This window comes from Bos mutus, chromosome 22, assembly GCF_027580195.1.
Source record: "Bos mutus isolate GX-2022 chromosome 22, NWIPB_WYAK_1.1, whole genome shotgun sequence".
Taxonomy (NCBI): Eukaryota; Metazoa; Chordata; class Mammalia; order Artiodactyla; family Bovidae; genus Bos; species Bos mutus.
The window spans coordinates 38,336,242-38,354,828 of record NC_091638.1 but is presented as its reverse complement, the minus strand read 5'-3'; the positions used below and the strand labels follow the sequence as shown (position 1 = coordinate 38,354,828).

The 18,587-nt window shown below is 42.0% G+C and overlaps 1 protein-coding gene across 1 annotated transcript in view; it reads left to right on the top strand.

Annotated features, from left to right (window-relative positions):
• The first annotated feature begins 890 nt into the window (after positions 1 to 890).
• Positions 891 to 18,587, top strand: part of SYNPR (synaptoporin) — a 295,792-nt gene continuing 278,095 nt past the window's right edge. Inside the window, exons 1-2 of the mRNA XM_005892897.3 lie at positions 891 to 1,057; positions 1,183 to 1,248. Of these exons, the coding sequence (XP_005892959.1) occupies positions 1,040 to 1,057; positions 1,183 to 1,248 (84 nt within the window). The 5' untranslated portion in view covers positions 891 to 1,039. The remainder of the gene's footprint in view (positions 1,058 to 1,182; positions 1,249 to 18,587) is intronic.

Genomic DNA, 18,587 nt, shown 5'->3' with positions numbered 1-18,587 from the left:
TGAGGTGAGATGGGGAGCACGCAGTCCTGTTTATGATGGATTTGGGGAGCTTAATTTGAGGACTGTATTTTAGGCAGAGGATCTCAGTTGAAACAGCATGAGTTTTACAGAAACTTGAATTCCAATCCCTGTTTAGCATTTCATGAGCTATGTTCCCGTGTATAGTTCAGCCTGACGAAATCTATTTTCTACTTTTTTTTTTCTTTTTTCTTTTTTTCTACTTCAAAATTACAGGCGTAGTAATTTGCTCCAGACCTGACACAGTGGCTACGGGATTACCTGCCCGGCGTACTGCCCCATATTTTTATAATTCATGCATTTCCAGTCTCCCCGCCAGCCCCCTTCGCCTTGACCTGGCCCCCCGCTTATCCCTGAGGGAATGGGCAGTATTCACCCTATTCTCACATCTCTCCCGCCACCTGGCACTGCTGGGCCACGCGAACATTCCATGAAGGCTCCGGGGCATGACCAGGTCGGGGGTCTGTCCCTGGTGTCCAGAAGTTTCCAGAACGCACACACCTCTTCACTTACGGTGTGGGCTGCTTGTTTCTTACCTGGAACCCAGGTCTTCAGGCGGGGAACCATTCTGCTGAGGGTGCCAACCGGGTTTTTCCAACCTACAGCCCCAAAGTTGCCCTGGAGCCTAAGGGTACAGGGCGCGCCAGCGGCGACGCGACTCCAAGGTCGCCGTTTGGCCTCGCCCACCTTCGCGCCCTCGGGCCCCCGCAGCTGGCCAATCGCAGCCTCCCCCGGGCCGCGGGGCGGGCTCCCCTCCCCACCTCCGCCGCTGCCCCGCGCCCCACCTCCCCGCCGGCCCCTCCCACCCTCGCAGACAGTGCACGCCGCGCCCGCACACGCAGGCTTCCAGAACCCAGCCTCTGCGAGCCCGCTCGGGGCGCTCAGCTCTCCACCGCCTCGCTCCCCGCGCCCTTTCCGAAAAGGGGCTTCTGGCCCTGGGCCCTGGGGCCGAGGACGGCGGTGGCCCTCGAACTTCATTTTCAAAGGCGCCGCTGGGTGAGAAGCCCGAGCGAGGCGAGCTATGGATCCCGTGAGCCAGGTAGGACTGACTGGGCAGCGCGGGTGATGCCGCGCGACCCCCGGGGTTGGATGCCGCGTCCCCCAGCCCCTTCCTCATGCTCTCTCTCGCTCTTTCTCTCTCTGTCTCGCCTTCTTGGTCCACAGCTGGCGTCAGCAGGTACCTTCCGGGCGCTGAAGGAGCCCCTTGCCTTCTTGCGAGCCCTAGAATTGGTGAGTAGCGGGCTATGTGCGGGGAGGAACCAGCAGGTGAGGAGAGGTCGGATGGGGTGCTCTCGGTTCTGCTCCAAGCCTGGGAGGCCAGCCGCTTCCTTCAATCCTCCTCTCTCGTCAGGTGCCATTCCAGGATGGCGGGGACAGGATGGAGGGATCCGGCTTGGAGGCGGGAGCGTGGACGAATTTTTACAGGCGCTTAGACGAGGTGTCATCTCACAGGCTCGCAGGGGCTGAGGAGAGAAGCCTCCTGGGGAGACCAGGAGGACAGCAGATGGAGGCGCTGCCGCTGGGCTCTGGCTGCTCACCTGCATTTTGCGGGGCTGAGGGCGTGAGAGGAGGGACCTGGGGCTGAGCGAAGTAGGAGAGAGGGCTTGGCCAAGCTGGGAAAGTTGGTGAGCGCGGCAGCAGCTCTCCGCCCCGCCTGGGATACAGGAAGCGCTGTGATCCACGCTCCAGCGAGAGGGAAGCTGAGAAGCTGTGAAAGATAGTAGCGTTGAAGGCAGGACTTCTTCCTCCTGTCTCAGAGTTTCTCTACTCTATCTGCTCTTGAGGGCTTTTCTGATTTCTCCTAGAACCTCCCAGCCTTCTTTGGAGCTTTCTTCAGCGCCTGGGTTTTAGGAAGTTGTATTACTCTCATGTTCTGTCCCCTTAAAAAAGAACTTGATAGTCCTAGGACAGCTTATCAGAGGAGTAAGGCGCAGAAAAGCTACCAACGGGGCCACAGGGCTTTGTTAGTATTGCCGGCTTGGATGATCGTTATTCAGAGTGAAATCTGCGGGTCACACATTCTCTCTTGCTAGGAGCTCTGAAAGGCAAGCGAGTCTATCTGAACAGAAAGTTCAAAGCCCGTCATGTAGCATTAATCACAGGCCCTATCACTGAGGAGCTAGGAAGTTATGTAAGAGCGTGTTCCGTCCTCCCAGATCTTAGCTCCAAGGGCCAGTATCCGGGTTTGGCAACACAACAGTTTTACATGCTTACATGGTTGATCAGGGTAATCACAGCTGCCTTGTTTGTAAACCTGCTTTAAAATGCATGAATCTATCAACTGGACATGGCATCAGGACAGCGTTTGGAAGGCTTGAACTAATGGTTCAAGGATGGCTTTTCTTAAACTGTTTTCCTCACAGCCAGGTTAAAGCATGCAGGACTCATTCCAGGCAGCTTTCATTTGACTTTCTCAGACTTCTGTCCACGCTCATTCATTTAGCCATTCAACAAACATTCTCTGTGGAAGAGTGGGGGTTTTTTGCTCAGTGGAAAGGCTGCATTGTCAAGCCATTGTCTCTCAAAACAAAATTCAAAGACCTGCTATAATTTCTGACACAATCTCTCATGGTCTCACACTGTCGCTGTTACCCACCTGAAACATTAGTTTGTATTCCCTTCAGTCCTGTTACAATGTTATTTCATGTCACTCCCCCCACACACCCTCAGTGAGTGTATTTCAAAGTGTGAATGGTTTTGTTTTCAATGCAGATTTCTGGAAGTCAAATAAAAATATTGGAAAGGAGGATGCCCAGAAATCTGCATTTTTTAGCAACTTCCTAGGTTCTTCTTAGGCCCATTAAAGTTAGAGGACCACCACCCTAAGCTATACAAGGTCCCCCCAAACTCCAAAGCACCTTAATGTTCTTGTTATTTTTCTTCATACTGTATGGAGTCCTGTCACAGCCCAAGCCAAATACAAATGTTTGTCTTTCAACTTCAGCTTAAATATTACCTTCTCAGTGAAGATTTCTCTCATAATTGCTTCTTTCCCTCTCCTCTACCCCAAACTGAATGATTCACCCCATTCTTTGAGCTTCCATTACATCTTATTCATTTATTCATAAGAATTTATAATCCTGTCTTATAGTTATCTTTTCTTGATGTGTGTGTGAGAGATATATTAACTTAATTTTTAAAAAATTGAAGTATAGTTGATTTTCTCTCTTCTTGGCCTCTCTTTATGGAAGAAGGAATTTTGCTTATAAATCAATAATTAGCTCTCATTTGTGCTAGAGAACCTGAGTAAGGGAACAGTAAAATCTTGAAAGTTCATATATGTTAGTTGATTGCCACCTTTTGAATGAGCTAAGGTTCACAAATGAGAGCAGGGAGATAGAAGGTGTGGAAAAGTGTATCAAGGTGGAGAAAAGGAAATATCTCTTCTGTGCATGCCATGGCTGAAGAATCACTCGCAGGTCTTTGTTTCCTGTGGAAAATGGTGACAATGAGAGAGAGTTCTAGCTTTGGAAGAAAATTTGTTCTGTTTGTCTCAGTGTTCCCCACAGGTGCCTATGTATGTGATAAGCAAAAATTGTTAATTGAGCATGACAGAGCACTAAAAACATCCCTGTTCCTCCTGTTCTGTTGCGGGAGCAGCTTCTCTGTGGGAGAAGCTGGTAGTCTTGGATGTATTTGAACAACAGTCCTTTCAGTTTTCAATATTTGTGCTGTAAAAGTAAAAGTGTATGTAAAGATCTGTGTTCAAGCCTATTTAATGCAACGTCCTTTGTAGGGGAAAGAACAAAACAATTAGTAAATGTGTTAATAGGAAAATCATTAATATATGATTCATGCATGCTGTGGAATATTATACTGCCATTGTAAAGGTGAGTTCAATTAATATGTGCTGACCTGGAGGTCAGCATGTGCAATTGTGTTTGATAAAATTATTAAGTGCAGAAAAATGAGTGTCATTCTTATTATTTGATGAAATTGCTATATGGAAAAAAGTAGCTTTCAATTTTCCTTCTTTTAATCAACACATGGAAAATATATTCACTCAGATTTCAAACTAATGGATAGCATGTACTTTTTTTGTAAATATAAAAAAACAAAACATAACTTTGTGACTGTGTGTGTGTGTGTGTGTGTGTAATTTGTATAAGCATAACATTGATATTTTTTCCCCAAAGGGTGTAATTTGAGGTTCAATGAGGAGAGGAGAGTGTGAAGGAAAGCTGTGTTCTGCAGAAAGAATCATGGACACATATCCCTTGTCCACAGTTGTGTACATGAGTAATTTAAAAAATAATTCATATTTGAAATGACTTCCTATGGATTGACCATGTGAAGCAATATTACTTCTAAAGACGTCTTCCACTTTGAGATTTATTGCCTTGGAGGGAAGCATGCACTTTATTGATGTGTCCTTTGCTTAGGAATGGCTCATAGATATAGTAGATTTGAAGTTTAAAAACATAAAAGTCAAACCTTCAAAGAAGAAGCTTTAGCCAGTTTCAAAGACCTTGAGGCAAAACTTCCAAATCCTTAATCTCTACTTCAGTGAGGTCAAGGGCATTTTCAGTATCTTTTGAGTCAAAACCAAAACTGAGGACACAGCACTGATGCTGATGGTCTGTTTCATGTATTCTCCGATGATAAAAAAAATTTTATTTAAGGTCCAGAAGAATCTCTTAAACCATAATTTGAAGATAGTAAAAAAAAATTTTAATTGAATTTACCTTATTTCTCAGACTTACTAAGTTGGTGTGAAATCCTGCCTTCCACGAATCACTCTTATTTTGCTACTTCAATTCTTTGCCAGGAGAACTTTGGCCTGCTTTTTTTCCTTTTAAAACATTTTTGTTAATGCATTCTTTCTTCTTTTTACCATTTGCAAGGTTCTGTATTTGCACCTGTAGATTTCTATGTGATGGCAGGTGAGGGACCCCCGCAGTTCCAGGACTAGAATTGGTGCAGATGTAAGAGCATCCAAGGTATTTCAACGCCCCCGAATAATACGTCATGGCTGGCAGGTCCAGACTCCGCCCCTTTAGAGTTAACTGCTGGGTCAGCTTGTTTGATTCCTCTAATTCTTAATCTTTTACGTCCATCCCCCATTTTGCTATATCATTTCTGCTGCAACCCCTGGACTCCATATCTCCATTCTGCCTTCCCAAAGCCGGCCAGCTAATCCAGAGATGCAAAAGGTATACAGTGCCTTGATTTAAATGGAAGGACCTGCTTTCCGAATCGTCATTCCTGAATCTAAATTCTGATCTGTTTTCCTAACATCATACTGCTTGCTTGATATGAATAGCATTTCTGATCGTGTTATTGATAATAGCACATTAAGCATGTTTATAACATAACATAATGTAATATGGTTATTATTTTAAACTCTTGAGAAGGAACGGTAGCTACCTCTGTCATGCAGGCTTCATATGAGGCACTGTATTCCACTGCTTTCCATGCATCATAGTATTGAATCTGCATGGCTTATGTTCTCATTTCACCATGAAGTTAATAAATAACTCATCAAGGATAAAATAGTAGGGGGAAAAATAGTAGGAAATGGCAAAGCCAAAATTTGAGCATTCTCATTCCAAACTGTATTCTCTTAAATGCTACACTGTTCTGCTTCCTTCCATGTGGCAGACACCTGCCATAGCTTATCCCTAATCCTCAAAGAAACGTAAAAGGCAGATGCTATCCTGTTTTGCAGTGTTTATCTCACCCACTCTGATATGTATTTAAAGCCTTTTCTGAAAATGTCACAGAGTGTTTATATTTAGAGATTAGCTCAACAGACATCAATTGTCTTTGATATTGTTTTATTCTCTATTGTTTTTAATTAACCAAAGTAAAGTAGGTTCTAATTAAGCATAGTATCTTTTCATTTAAAATACATTGGAAAAGAGTTTGATTATAAAGCCAAGAATTTAATCTTATGGTCTTTTTTTCTTTTTTCTTAAAAAATACCTGTGCATGAGTCAGACAGCTCTTTTTTTTTCCCTAAGCATAAATAGGATAGGAATTCTAACATGCAACTAATTTAAATTATGAGCAGTAATCTGCCATGAGGATGTGATGCAATTGCAAAGCTACATTAACTTGGATTTAATTATAACTTCTAGCCTCTCAATTAGTGACAAAAGTCATGTGTGCAGTTGGAATATGAATCAATAGATACACTTTTCATAAAATAGCAACTCCCCAGTGGACTAATGAATGTATCACTTAATGTTTTTCTGAGTTCTATGAAAACAATTGATATTTGGCCGCACAAATACAGGAAAAAAGATAAAATTACTACTTATGTATTTGAATCCCTATTTTATCCTTTTCCTAGCTTGATAACCTGGGGCAAGTTATTTAACTTTATTAGGCATCGTTTTTCTCATCTATAAAATGAAACTGATAATAGTTCCTACTTTAAAATGTTGCCATAAATGACTCAATTCACAGAAACCACCTAGCATAGTGCTTGGGCTATCAGAAGTGCTCAATAAGTGGTATTGAGATGACGATGATAGTGTGATGATGATAATGGTAACTGAATGATTATGGGATTGATGGAAAGGAGGAAATAGAAATCCACCAGAAAGTAATTTAGAGCATTATGGCAACCTCTTACAAGTTAGAGTCTTGGCAAAATTCTGACATAGAAAATCTATCATACACTTGAATATGCCTCTTTTGAGCCCCTCTCCCCTTATATCATGATGTCCAAGATTTTTTCTTTTTTACCAAAGCATAAGTGACTCTGTAGGGCGTTGTTCTTTGGAATATTTGCACTCAAAGAACTTTCCAGAGAGGCCAAGTTTGAACCTAAAGGAACCGGTCTCACAGAAGAATTGTAGGAACTTAGTTCTCAGGAATGTTTTGGTGAGGTGTGGGGGGACAGTTTTCCTGATCTTTCCAAAATCATAATCCATAGACATTGTTTATTCTTGAAAGAGTTACCTGTATCCAACTGAACTCTCCAAGATGTAGACACAGGTCCTTATAGTATCAACCACAGGCAATTACTAACCAAACCATAATACCCAGGTACACCTGGCCATTAGGCATCACCCAGATAAAAATAGGAGCAGAACCCTGCACTCATGCTCAACTGGAAACATGACTTCTAGTTCTCTGTTCCCCAGAAGATTCGCATGTCTTCCTGATCCAGGTAAGAAAAAATAGTCTTATGGTAATAGAAAAAAATAGTGAAAAATCTCTAAGGAATATATCTACAGAACCATGACTTTCCTTTGAGTCTTCTTTTTCTGCAGGCATGTCTTTGACTTTGGCTGTATGTGTGATTATTCTCATTCATTCAGTTAGCTTAGCCATCCTTTGAGAAACTCAGTTCCTCACTGAATTTGGGGGAAAACACCCTTTGCCTACCTTTCCACAATTTTGGAAATTTTAAAGAAGAGCAAGCATGTAAAACACCTTGTAAACTAAAGGTCATCCAGAAGTAAACAATAATTGTGATCATGATGATGGTGATGATAAAGGAGTGATCTTTTCCAATCGGGTGACTCTGGATATCGTGAGATACATGGGTGAAGGTTGAGGTGTGAAGTGATCTCTGCTCCCTGAGGGGCTGAGCTCTTCCCTGCCACTCTGCATCCTTGAGCCTCTGCCCCAGTCTCTGTGGTCTCTCTGGAACCCACAAGAAAGAACGATGCTGCCTGTTGAAACTGATGCATCATCAAAACTTGGGAGAGATGCCACCCTCACCCATTTTAGCTCTCAGACTAAAAGCCTGTTTCTTGCTCTGCACACATTTCACATTTATCAGATATTTGTAGGGCTGGCGATGGTCTCTTGCACCTGCCACTTTTGCACATGCCACTTCCTTTGCTTGGAACACACACAGTTTTCACTGAACCCTTTTTGGCTGGCAAATTCCTCTTTTCAGGTGACAGCTTAGACATCACTTCTTTTGAGAGGGACTCTCTGAGTAGGGAAGTCCCTCTGGGTGAAGTCAGTCTTCTATGGCTACCAGAGCACACTCTTCAGTGACTTATATTTTTTGTTTTGCTCCTCAACCAGACTAAAGGTTCTGTGAAAGCAAGGATCTTGTTTGTCTTATTCATAGTACGTTCTAAGCATCTTTATACAGTGCTTGACACATGATAGGAATGCCTCCAAAAACATTTGTAAATCCCACCAAACACCCAGACAGTAGATGCCTAGTAAGGCATTGGTTTGGGGTGAAGAATCTTCCTGCCAATGCAGAAAACGCAGGAGACATAGGTTCAATCCCTGAGTCGGAAAGATCCTCTGGAGAAAGAAATGGCAACCCACTCCAGTATTCTTGCCTGAAAAAAAATAATCTCATGGACAGAGGATCCCTGGTGGGCTACAGTCCATGGGGTTGCGAAGAGTCAAACATACCTGAGTGACTAAGCGCAAAGCACAATGAAGGCTTGTTTGAAGGAAGGAGAGAAAGAAGGGAGGAAGGAGAATAGAGAATGAAGAAATGAATCCCTGAGAACACGTTGATGGGGTGTCAATTACCTTTCATGATCTCCTGATCTTAATCGTTTTTCCATGTTGCTGCTGCTGCTGCTAAGTTGCTTCAGTCGTGTCTGACTCTATGCGACCCCATAGACGGTAGCCCACCAGGCTCCCCCGTCCCTGGGATTCTCCAGGCAAGAACACTGGAGTGGGTTGCCATTTCCTTCCCCAATGCATGAAAGTGAAAAGTGAAAGTGAAGTCGCTCAGTTTTGCATGTTACCTCCTATTAATAGTGATTGCTCATTGATCTTGAACTTAATTAGTTTCCCCATTGAAAACAGTAGGGATGTATATAATTTCTTCTTAAAGTCATGTCCTCTTATTTCTAGGTCAGGTTTCTTTCTATCTCATGTTTTCAGAACACAAAGCAAAATTTAAATGCTCACCACCATAATGACCTAGGATGCCCAGACCTTCTCAAGGACCTTTCTCCTTCTCAAAAGTACTCCGAATCCCTGAGAAAATTTTTTACTGATTTATGTATATTTTCTAACAAAATCTGTGTTTGTTGATCCGTTGCATAATGAAATACAGGTTTAGCAATGTGTTGTTGAAATATAAGGAATTCTGTAGACTTCAGAAAGGATCTGGATATTTAGCAGCAAGATGAACTCTTAAATTCTTTTGGTTGCCTGATAAATTACTTGAGTCAGATTCCATCCTGGATGCAGGAAGAGCAAATCAATTTTGTCTGCCCATTTGTGTGTGTGTATGTGTGTGAGAGAAAGAGAGAGAGAGAGAGAGAGAGAGAGAGAGAGAGAGAGAGAAAGCTCCCATCCTTTGAAATTGTTACTCTGAAGGATTTGTGTGCCAGATAAGAAGACATACCCCCAATGGCTTTAACAAGAAATGATCACATATCCATCTGGTCTGCCATGAGACTTCCTGGCTCTGCTTTCATGCCCTTAATTCACCTAATGGCTTTGCCCGCACCTGACAGACAGTTTGCATTACCCATGAGATCTTTCCTGAAGCTGAGATCCAGAAGAACTGAGAAGGCAGAATGGTTAGATTAGAGCAAAGAGTGATACCAGAAAATTATTAGGCACAGACCCATCTTCTCAGTGAAGACTGGAGATATTGGGAGATGTTTAAGTTAGAAAAGAGAGTGGTTTGATGAGTAGAGATTGTGACTGTGATTGGGAATGTGTTGACTTTGAAGCCACACTTGCTTGGGTTCAACCATAAACCTTGAGTGTGTTCAAGCGCAAATCAACCTTACTGAGTCTCAAGTTCCTCAGGGATCTTAACATACCTAAAACATATGTTTACAAATAAAAATAAATTCATTACTGAAACACCTGGGACATCCACTTTCTGTCCCTGACTCTCAACTTCTTGAATTGTAAAATAAGGATGACATCTAGAATATATAACTTGTGAAATAAGCTGAGCCAACATGTATAAAAGTTCCCATAAGAGGGCTCAATAAATATTAAATGGTCCCAAATCTAGAAAACTGAAGCTCAGGTATCTGGGGCCTCTTTACTGTAGGAGCAGTGCCTGATGTGTTACCTTTAATTTTCATCTACATCTGCCATTTGAGCAAAGGGGGAAGGCATATTTTCATTTTTCATAATCATTGACCAGACTGTGTATAAGAATTTTTGTCATCAGAATCATATCACAGATTCTATTTATGAAGCAACTGAAAGCAAAACATGATTATATGTGTTTGAAATCTATTTTAGAAGATGTATGCTTCCTTGCTCAGAAAAAAAAAAACAAAATCTAAGAATAAGTGTGAAACTGTAGCATTAAACACTAGGTATTCTGGGGGAAAGACTGTTTATTAGCAAGAATGATAAATTTGAAATACAAATATTCATACTTTATTATTACTTTAAATTGCTGGCTGCTTTTTGTTTTATTTTTAATGCCTGGGCTTATTTATTACATCTCCCTCATTTAGTAACAGAAAGAATACCTAGATTTGAGCGTCAGCTATGACACTGACAGGCTATGTAATGTTGTACATGGTACTTTAACCTCTCTGGGTCTTTCATATTGATATGAGTAGAAATAATATTAATTAGCAGAAAGAATTATTGCGTTGGTTAAATGAAATAACACTTGCAAAGAGTGATGGCGCATAGCAAGCACTCAATACATTTGTATTTTCTTTCCTTCTTTCCCCCAGATTATGTTTTACTGCCAACGTAAATTTCTCAAGAATTTGTGAAATTCTGGAAAACTTCACGAGGCAGCCTTTTTGTTTCTCTAGGTGTTCCTAGGTGTTCTTGTGTTATTCTCTGTCACACACATGCACACACACACACACATTCTTTGTACTAAAGACATGAAGAGCACATGCATGAGACAAATGTATTCTAATGGGAGAGTATGCTTTGGCACATGTGGTTGGAAAGGAGAGAGTGATTAGACTGGACCACCAAGTCCTAGATCATTGTCGCAAACACACTGGAGCCCCAGGCTGTCTACAGGCATTGGCCAGGTGACCATGAATTTGTGAAGCTTTTCTGAAAGGAATAACATACTTCTTTATTTTAAAGAAAGACAAAGCCCCCATAAATAGTGGGAGTTCCTTAAATGGCTGTATGTTGTTAGGTGCCAGTCTGTCCTAAATCAGTACTATGTAACTTATATACACAATTTCATTCAGATCTTACAATGACCTCATGAGGTTAACTTGCCCCAAAATACAGAGCTGGTAGGTGACCAAGACAGGATTTCAAGCCACATCAGTCTGACCTCCTGCCTCTTCCGTGCCTTCTGTGACCCAATGATATTAAATATCTTTGTATTGGGCAGTGGATTTCTTTTGATGTTCTATTTACAACCATTTTTATGCATAAACTATTTGTTTAGTAATTTAAAATCATAAAAATATAAGCAAAAGTTAATAAATCAAAATTACTCAATATCCTTTTACTGAGAGACAACTAAGGTTAATATATTGAAAAATATTCTTTCAGACATTTTAATGTTAATGTACCTTTTTTCCCCCTGTGCGGTTGCGGGGGGAAATGACGTGTTAGATTGCTAGGACTGCCATTACTTAATACCATGAACTGCGTAGCTTTAACAACAGAAATTTATTGTCTCAGAGTTCTGGGAACCAGAGGTCTGAGATCAAGGCGTGAGCAGAGTTGTTTCCCGGCGAAGGCCATGAGGGAGAATCCGTTCTATACCTTTCTGCTAGATCCTGGTGGTTTGGCTGTCAGTCTTTGGTGTTCCTGAACTTGTAGATGGTGTATCCCCTGAAATTCTGCCTCTGTCTTCACAGGCGGTTCTCCCTGTGTGTGTGTCTGTGTCCAGACTTCTCTCTTTATGCAACACAAGTCATATTGTATTAGGGCCTGCCCAACGCCAGTGTGACTTCATCTTAACTACATCTGCAGTGACATTATTCCTAAATAAGGACACATTTTTAGGTACCAAAAATAAGGATTTCAACATGTGAATCTCAGAGGCATACACTTCAACCCGTAACAAATGGGTTCTTAGAATAGGCAAGGCTTTGTTTTCTGGTTTGCCACTACATAAAATACCTTCCTCCACAATTTTGATGGCTGTGTACTATTATATGCTGTGCCTTTACAAGTGGAGAAGGCGATGGCACCCCACTCCAGTACTCTTGCCTGGAAAATCCTATGGATGGAGGAGCCTGGTGGGCTGCAGTCCATGGGGTCATGAAGAGTTGGACACGACTGAGCGACTTCACTTTCACTTTTCACTTTCATGCATTGGAGAAGGAAATGGCAACCCATTCCAATGTTCTTGCCTGGAGAATCCCAGAGATGGTGGGGCCTGGTGGGCTGCCATCTATGGGATTGCACAGAGTCACACACGACTGAAGCGACTTAGCAGCAGCAGCAGCAGCAGTCTTTACTAGAAATTGTCTAGTTCTAATCTTAATAGTTTTAAAATGGCTATTATTTTTAAAACCTGCAAAGATTCCCTTCTTAAAGATAAATGTTTACTATACCTCTATTATTGTTTACTTTATTTCTAGATGTAGAATTTCTGGTTCAAAAGGTTAGGCATTTTAGGTATTTGAAACAATTGCCTGATTGCCCTCTGATGAGGTGGTTCCATTGTGGGCATTGGCAGTTTAAAAGTTTTCCAATTTCATAGAAGAAAATGTAATCTTGATTAAATTTGTACTTTAGTTTTGCACTGAGATTGCATCTTTTTTCATAAGATGGTTTATGTTCTCATTTTCATTTGGAAACATTTTAATGGACAGAATGGATTTGTAAAGCAGTAGCTGAGACTGCCAAATTCATGAGGCTGTTCACGTGGACTTTTATATAAGCTGCTGCCTTCATCTTTCTAGGTCATTGTACTACTCCACTATTTGGAAATTATTAGATGGCTGTACGCTGACTTGGGTAGAGAGATACTGAGCCTTCCTTTCTCTGAATCATTATGTAAGAATAGATTTCTATAAGTTTTAGCATACCAAAGCTAACTTTGATGTTATGAATCCTTAATAATATAATTTTGTAGTATAAAATTGCCATCCAAGTTGCATTGATTTGTAATATTAACTTTATTTATCATAAGTAACTTATTATTATTTTACCTTGAATGATGCTCATAAGCATTGGTCCATACCTGGTACCTTTTTGAAATGTGAAGCTCATGTATGTGTATGTAGTGACTCATGCATACAGATTTATACCCTACCTTCTTTGAGTTTGAGGCACTTGGAACTTTAATAATTCTTTTATGGGAGAAGCAGAGTAGAAGAGTGTTATTGCATCACCTAGGAATCTTGGGATGTATCTGGCCTGTGGTTATAGAAAGCTCTATTGATAAAATAAAATGAATTCAGCAGTCCCCAGATGCCAAGGGCATTTCCTGTGTTTCTGGGATCACATTCCTGACCACACTTGCTATTAACAAGGATAACATTATGGATACACTCTGCCTCTGCCTCACATATGGCTATTTTGGGCCACCCTGGCCCCTTGGAATTAAAATAACAGTTGTTAACCATCATTGTGTACTTGCTGAGTTCTAGGCCCTGTGTGAAATGCTTTCAATAAGCATGTCATTTAATTCTAGCAACTCTATTACAAGGCATGCATCATTGTTTCCCCTTCTTTAGGCAAGAAAACTGAAGATTAGAAAAACAAGTTTAAGTGTATATGGTTTCAGTGCATATACTAATAACAGAAGAGCCGGGATTTTGAACCCAGATCTCCAGTGCCTCAAAAAGACCCACTGTGCTTCTCCTAGCAATTGTAGAGGGAGAAGAGTTCCCATTCTCCCCCAGAGACTAGATCCCTGTGGGAAGAACCATTCCAGCCAATAGAGCTGCTGTCCGTAGCCCTACGTGAACCAACTGCAGGACAGGCCCAACCATTCAGCCAGGCTGATGGTACCTACCAGGGCAAAATCTGCCAAGGTGGTGGTTTGACTGAACTATTAATACTCATTTGCCTCAGTTTGGTGGGGAATTCTGTTTGGGGGCAGCAGAGCAAAATTCTTGAGCTCTCTTTGCAGTTTAAAGGCAAGTATTTTTCTTAAGGTATTTCTTAAACATTCCCTTGACACAATGATAAATGAAAGGGTGGTTTTGATTTGCTTTGATTTATCTTATTTTATTTGTAGATATCAGAACCACAGTGGCCTAGGTAAACGATGAAGTATATTCAGAAAGAACCAGGGGCTGGTTGCTCTCTGCCTTTTCAGTTTGTCAGGAACATCTCCACCACCTTTTAACTGACCGCCATGTGGCTGTAAAAATGCAGCTCTTTGAGCTTGTAAACTTGTGTTTTATTGCTTTGTTTTTGGGCAACACCCAGTTTCCTCTCCCATCTTGGTTAGTCTGCCTTCTGAGGACCTGGGGAACATTCCCAAGGCCATCAGGCTGGTAAATATTGGGGCCAGAATGCAAACCAGGTCTGCAGTGTGTGAGGAAGCAGGAAACAGGCTGCTGTAAGAGGCAACGCTGGTGACCAGAGATGCTGACGTTTCTGCCTATGGAAGCCAGTTGTTGCTGAGCAGGAGCACAGGCCAAAAGTGTCTGGATGCTTCCTGTGTTCTTAAGAAGACAGCAATAAGGATTCTGGTGCCATGCTTGGGAGGTTTGAATGCTGCAACTGTCTTCTCTTTTTCAAACACCAGGAGGCCCAGCCTTTGGAGAATACACAAAGCATGGCTGACTTCTGGATGTAGCCTGCAGTCTCCAGCTTGTTCTCACTGAACCACAGAATCCTGGCACCCTGGAGGCTCTGTCTCTGTGCCTCCACGGACCTGGCCTAGTTCGTCTTGTGCAGAAAGTTCTCAGGAGCCATTTGATTGATGGATGAATGGGAACTTTGGTGTTCAGAAATTAACTCTTGCTTGATTTTTGAAATGATGGAATTAGTGAGTTTAAGGATTCCTTTTGCCATCTTTCAGATAGAATGAAAATTTATTTTCACTAGGTATCTAGGAAGCATGGAAATATAGGGACTATGTCTTAGACCAAAATCATAGTGGGAGGCCATGGTGCCTAGTACCAGCATAGGGTAAGTTAGTAATACAGCTCTGGGTCCCAAACAAGCATTGAGAACTGGATTTCTCAGTCAAGCCGTGTAATCTCAATTCTGTTCATAACAGGTACCATTTGATTGTTTGTAGTTTGAGGAATTATTGAATAAAGAATCGTAATGGGGAAGGATTCTGAGGACTTGCGTAGAGTAGGACTGCCCAACAGAGCATTCTGCAACAATGGAAATGTTCTATTCTTCACTGTCCAATGCATCAGTCATTAGCCACAAGAGGCTATGAATCACTTGAAACTGAGCAACTGAATTTTTAATTTATCTATAATTAATTTAAAGAGCTAGTGGTTACCATATTGGACAGCCCACTTGCAGAGAATTGGTCCATCTATCTGCTTTGCAAGGGCAATGTGCTAAACTTCAGTAGAATACTTAATAGGAACTGGCTACCATGTTGTGGAATATATTCACTGTGACTCTGTTCTTTAAAACATTCTCTTTTTTTGGTCACACCACATGGGAGGCAGAGAGCCTTAACCATTGGGCTGCCAGGGAAGTCCTAAAAGATTCATTTTTACATTTATTTTTTCAATATTTTTCCATATTATACAGTCGATGGCAGTGAGTTTATAAGCCACCTTCTAAAAATTTATTGGACCCTGAAATTTTAGAACTTTATCAGTTTTTTAGTTTGTGCTTTTTATGCATTTCCATATGTTTATGAACTTTATACATCAACGTTATAGATTGAAATAAAAACGTAAGCTAATCATCTTTTCTGTTTGCCTCCTGATAACGAAGCAAGATGACAGTTGTTAAAGTTTTTACTAATTTATTAGCACGAGAATATCTCATAATAATGGTTACTGTTTTTTTACTGAAGATATACATTTTATTTGGAAGCAGGCTAAAAGTGACATAGATTGCTCAGTGGTATGTGATGCAGATAAATGTATATCTTCAAGGTTTCATTATTAAGAAATGGTGTTGAGACATTTATTTATCCCAAGATTAGCAAGATAGTCTGGTAATGTTTTGACAACGGCCTGTTGAGTTGTATAATTAGCATTAGAGTGTACCTTTAAGAGGAGTAAGAGCCTGGTAATGAGACGAAGGGAGCAACAGTAGCACAGGCACATCATGACTGTGGTGTCAGCCACGTGCACAAGACCTGGAAGCGAGCAAGTCCGTGCGTCTCACACACTTCACTGCACTGTACCAGTCACCCACAGATAGTATGAAATGTTCTAGTCTGCCCAGGTGCCCTAGTTTTACAGTGTTTTGTTTGCGTCCCCTTGACAGCAGCACCTAAGTTAAAGGCGGCTGGGAAGGGATGCCAGGGAGCAGGAATGAGGGACCAGGGAAGTGAAATGGAGATGGGAAATGAGTCATAACCAGAAACTCACAGGGCTTCCTGAGCCAGCATCATGCGTGCATCTCAGAACTACCTTGGGGACAAACGGGAAATGCTAATCTTTTGGCTCCCAGCCCCCACTACTCAAGAGTGGCCTCATGGAAGTTAACTCCTGTCTTAATTTGAGTTCCACAAAGCAAACTCTGAAGTAAGGGTGACATAGTTTATTTGGGAGTTAATTCCTGCAAACACCAGTAGGAGAATTGAACAATGGGACAGGGAGTGGAAGGCAATAGAGAATACAGTGTTACCACCGTTGGCGACTGCAGGTCAATCCCAGTGTCAGATGCTGGCTGCTGCTGCTCAGTCACTTCAGTCGTGTCCGACTCTGTGCGACCCCAGAGACGGCAGCCCACCAGGCTCCCCCGTCCCTGGGATTCTCCAGGCAAGAACACGAGTGGGTTGCCATTTCCTTCTCCAGTGCATGAAAGTGAAAAGTGAACGTGAAGTCGCTCAGTCGTGTCCAACTCTTTGCAACCCCATGGACTGCAGCCTACCAGGCTCCTCCATCCATGAGATTTTCCAGGCAAGAGTACTGGAGTGGGGATGCTGGAAACCAGTATAAAACACTAATTGGCTGTAACTTACTTCTGAAGACACTGGAACACATTGTTTGGAGATGGGCATGTGGATACCTCCAATAGAATTGTTACTAAAGAAGAGAGTGGGTCTTGAAGAGTTACCAGTTTCTGACATAGATACTCAACAGATGTTTTCCCAACAGTTTCTGAATCCTCTACTTTACTTTGGCTAAGTTTATATATATATGAACTTCCTAGGTGGCACAGTGGTAAAGAATCTGCCTGCCAATGCAGGAGACACAAGAGAGAGGGGAGTTCAATCCCTGGATCAGGAAGATCCCCAGGAGTTGGAAATGGCAACCCACTCCAGTATTCTTACCTGGAAAATTCCATAGACAGAGGAGCCTGGTGGGCTACAGTTCCTGGGGCCGCAAAGAGTTGGACATGACTGAGCTACTAAGCGCACGCATGCACATATAATGTATTCTGATCCTTATCAGTGATCATTAAGCAGAAATCATTTGATTGCAAAGAATAGGAACCCATTCAAAGTGACTTAGGAAAAAAAACATGGGATGTATTGGAAGGAATCAGGGTTATCAAAAGGCAAGATTCATCAGTCTTCATGAAAGAGAAGAGAAAAGGGAGAGCTGGGAGGTAGAAAATCCAAGAAGAGTTTTTCTCCACTGTCTTGCTACATCCTTGTTTCATCTGCTTTATGGGCCTCTGTGTGTGCTGGCTCCACTTCTCTGACTTTTACCATCAGTATCTTGCTCTGCTTTTTGTATTCAAGGAAGACAGTGTCTGCCCCCAGCCTGATTCCAGCCACACAGTGCAAGCATCCAACACTATTGTTCTTGCACAGACTCTCCAAAGATGGAGAACGGCTGACTCAGCCTCGTTTGCGGCATGGTCCAGCTGGGGTCCCATCACCAGATCTGGGGAGAGGAGTAGGACCATGTAGCATACAGAGGTTGGCGAGTGTTGGAGGGAGGGAGATTCTACTAGAAGAGGCAATGAGTAGGGAGAAAAGGGTTGCCATCTCTACTTCGCTGAGAGTGGCTTTTTTCAAATAAGAGAAAATGCATCAGAGAAATGCAAATCAAAACCACTATGAGGTACCATTTCACACCAGTCAGAATGGCTGCGATCCAAAAGTCTACAAATAATAAGTGCTGGAGAGGGTGTGGAGAAAAGTGAACCCTCTTACACTGTTGGTGGGAATGCAAACTAGTACAGCCACTATGGAGAACAGTGTGGAGATTCCTTAAAAAACTGGAAATAGAACTGCCTTATGATCCAGCAATCCCACTGCTGGGCATACACACTGAGGAAACCAGAAGGGAAAGAAACACATGTACCCCAATGTTCATCGCAGCACTGTTTATAATAGCCAGGACATGGAAGCAACCTAGATGTCCATCAGCAGATGAATGGATAAGAAAGCTGTGGTACATATACACAATGGAGTATTACTCAGCCATTAAAAAGAATACATTTGAATCAGTTCTAATGAGGTGGATGAAACTGGAGCCTATTATACAGAGTGAAGTAAGCCAGAAGGAAAAACATAAATACAGTATACTAACGCATATATATGGAATTTAGAAAGATGGTAACAATAACCCTGTGTATGAGACAGCAAAAGAGACACTGATGTATAGAACAGTCTTATGGACTCTGTGGGAGAGGGAGAGGGTGGGAAGATTTGG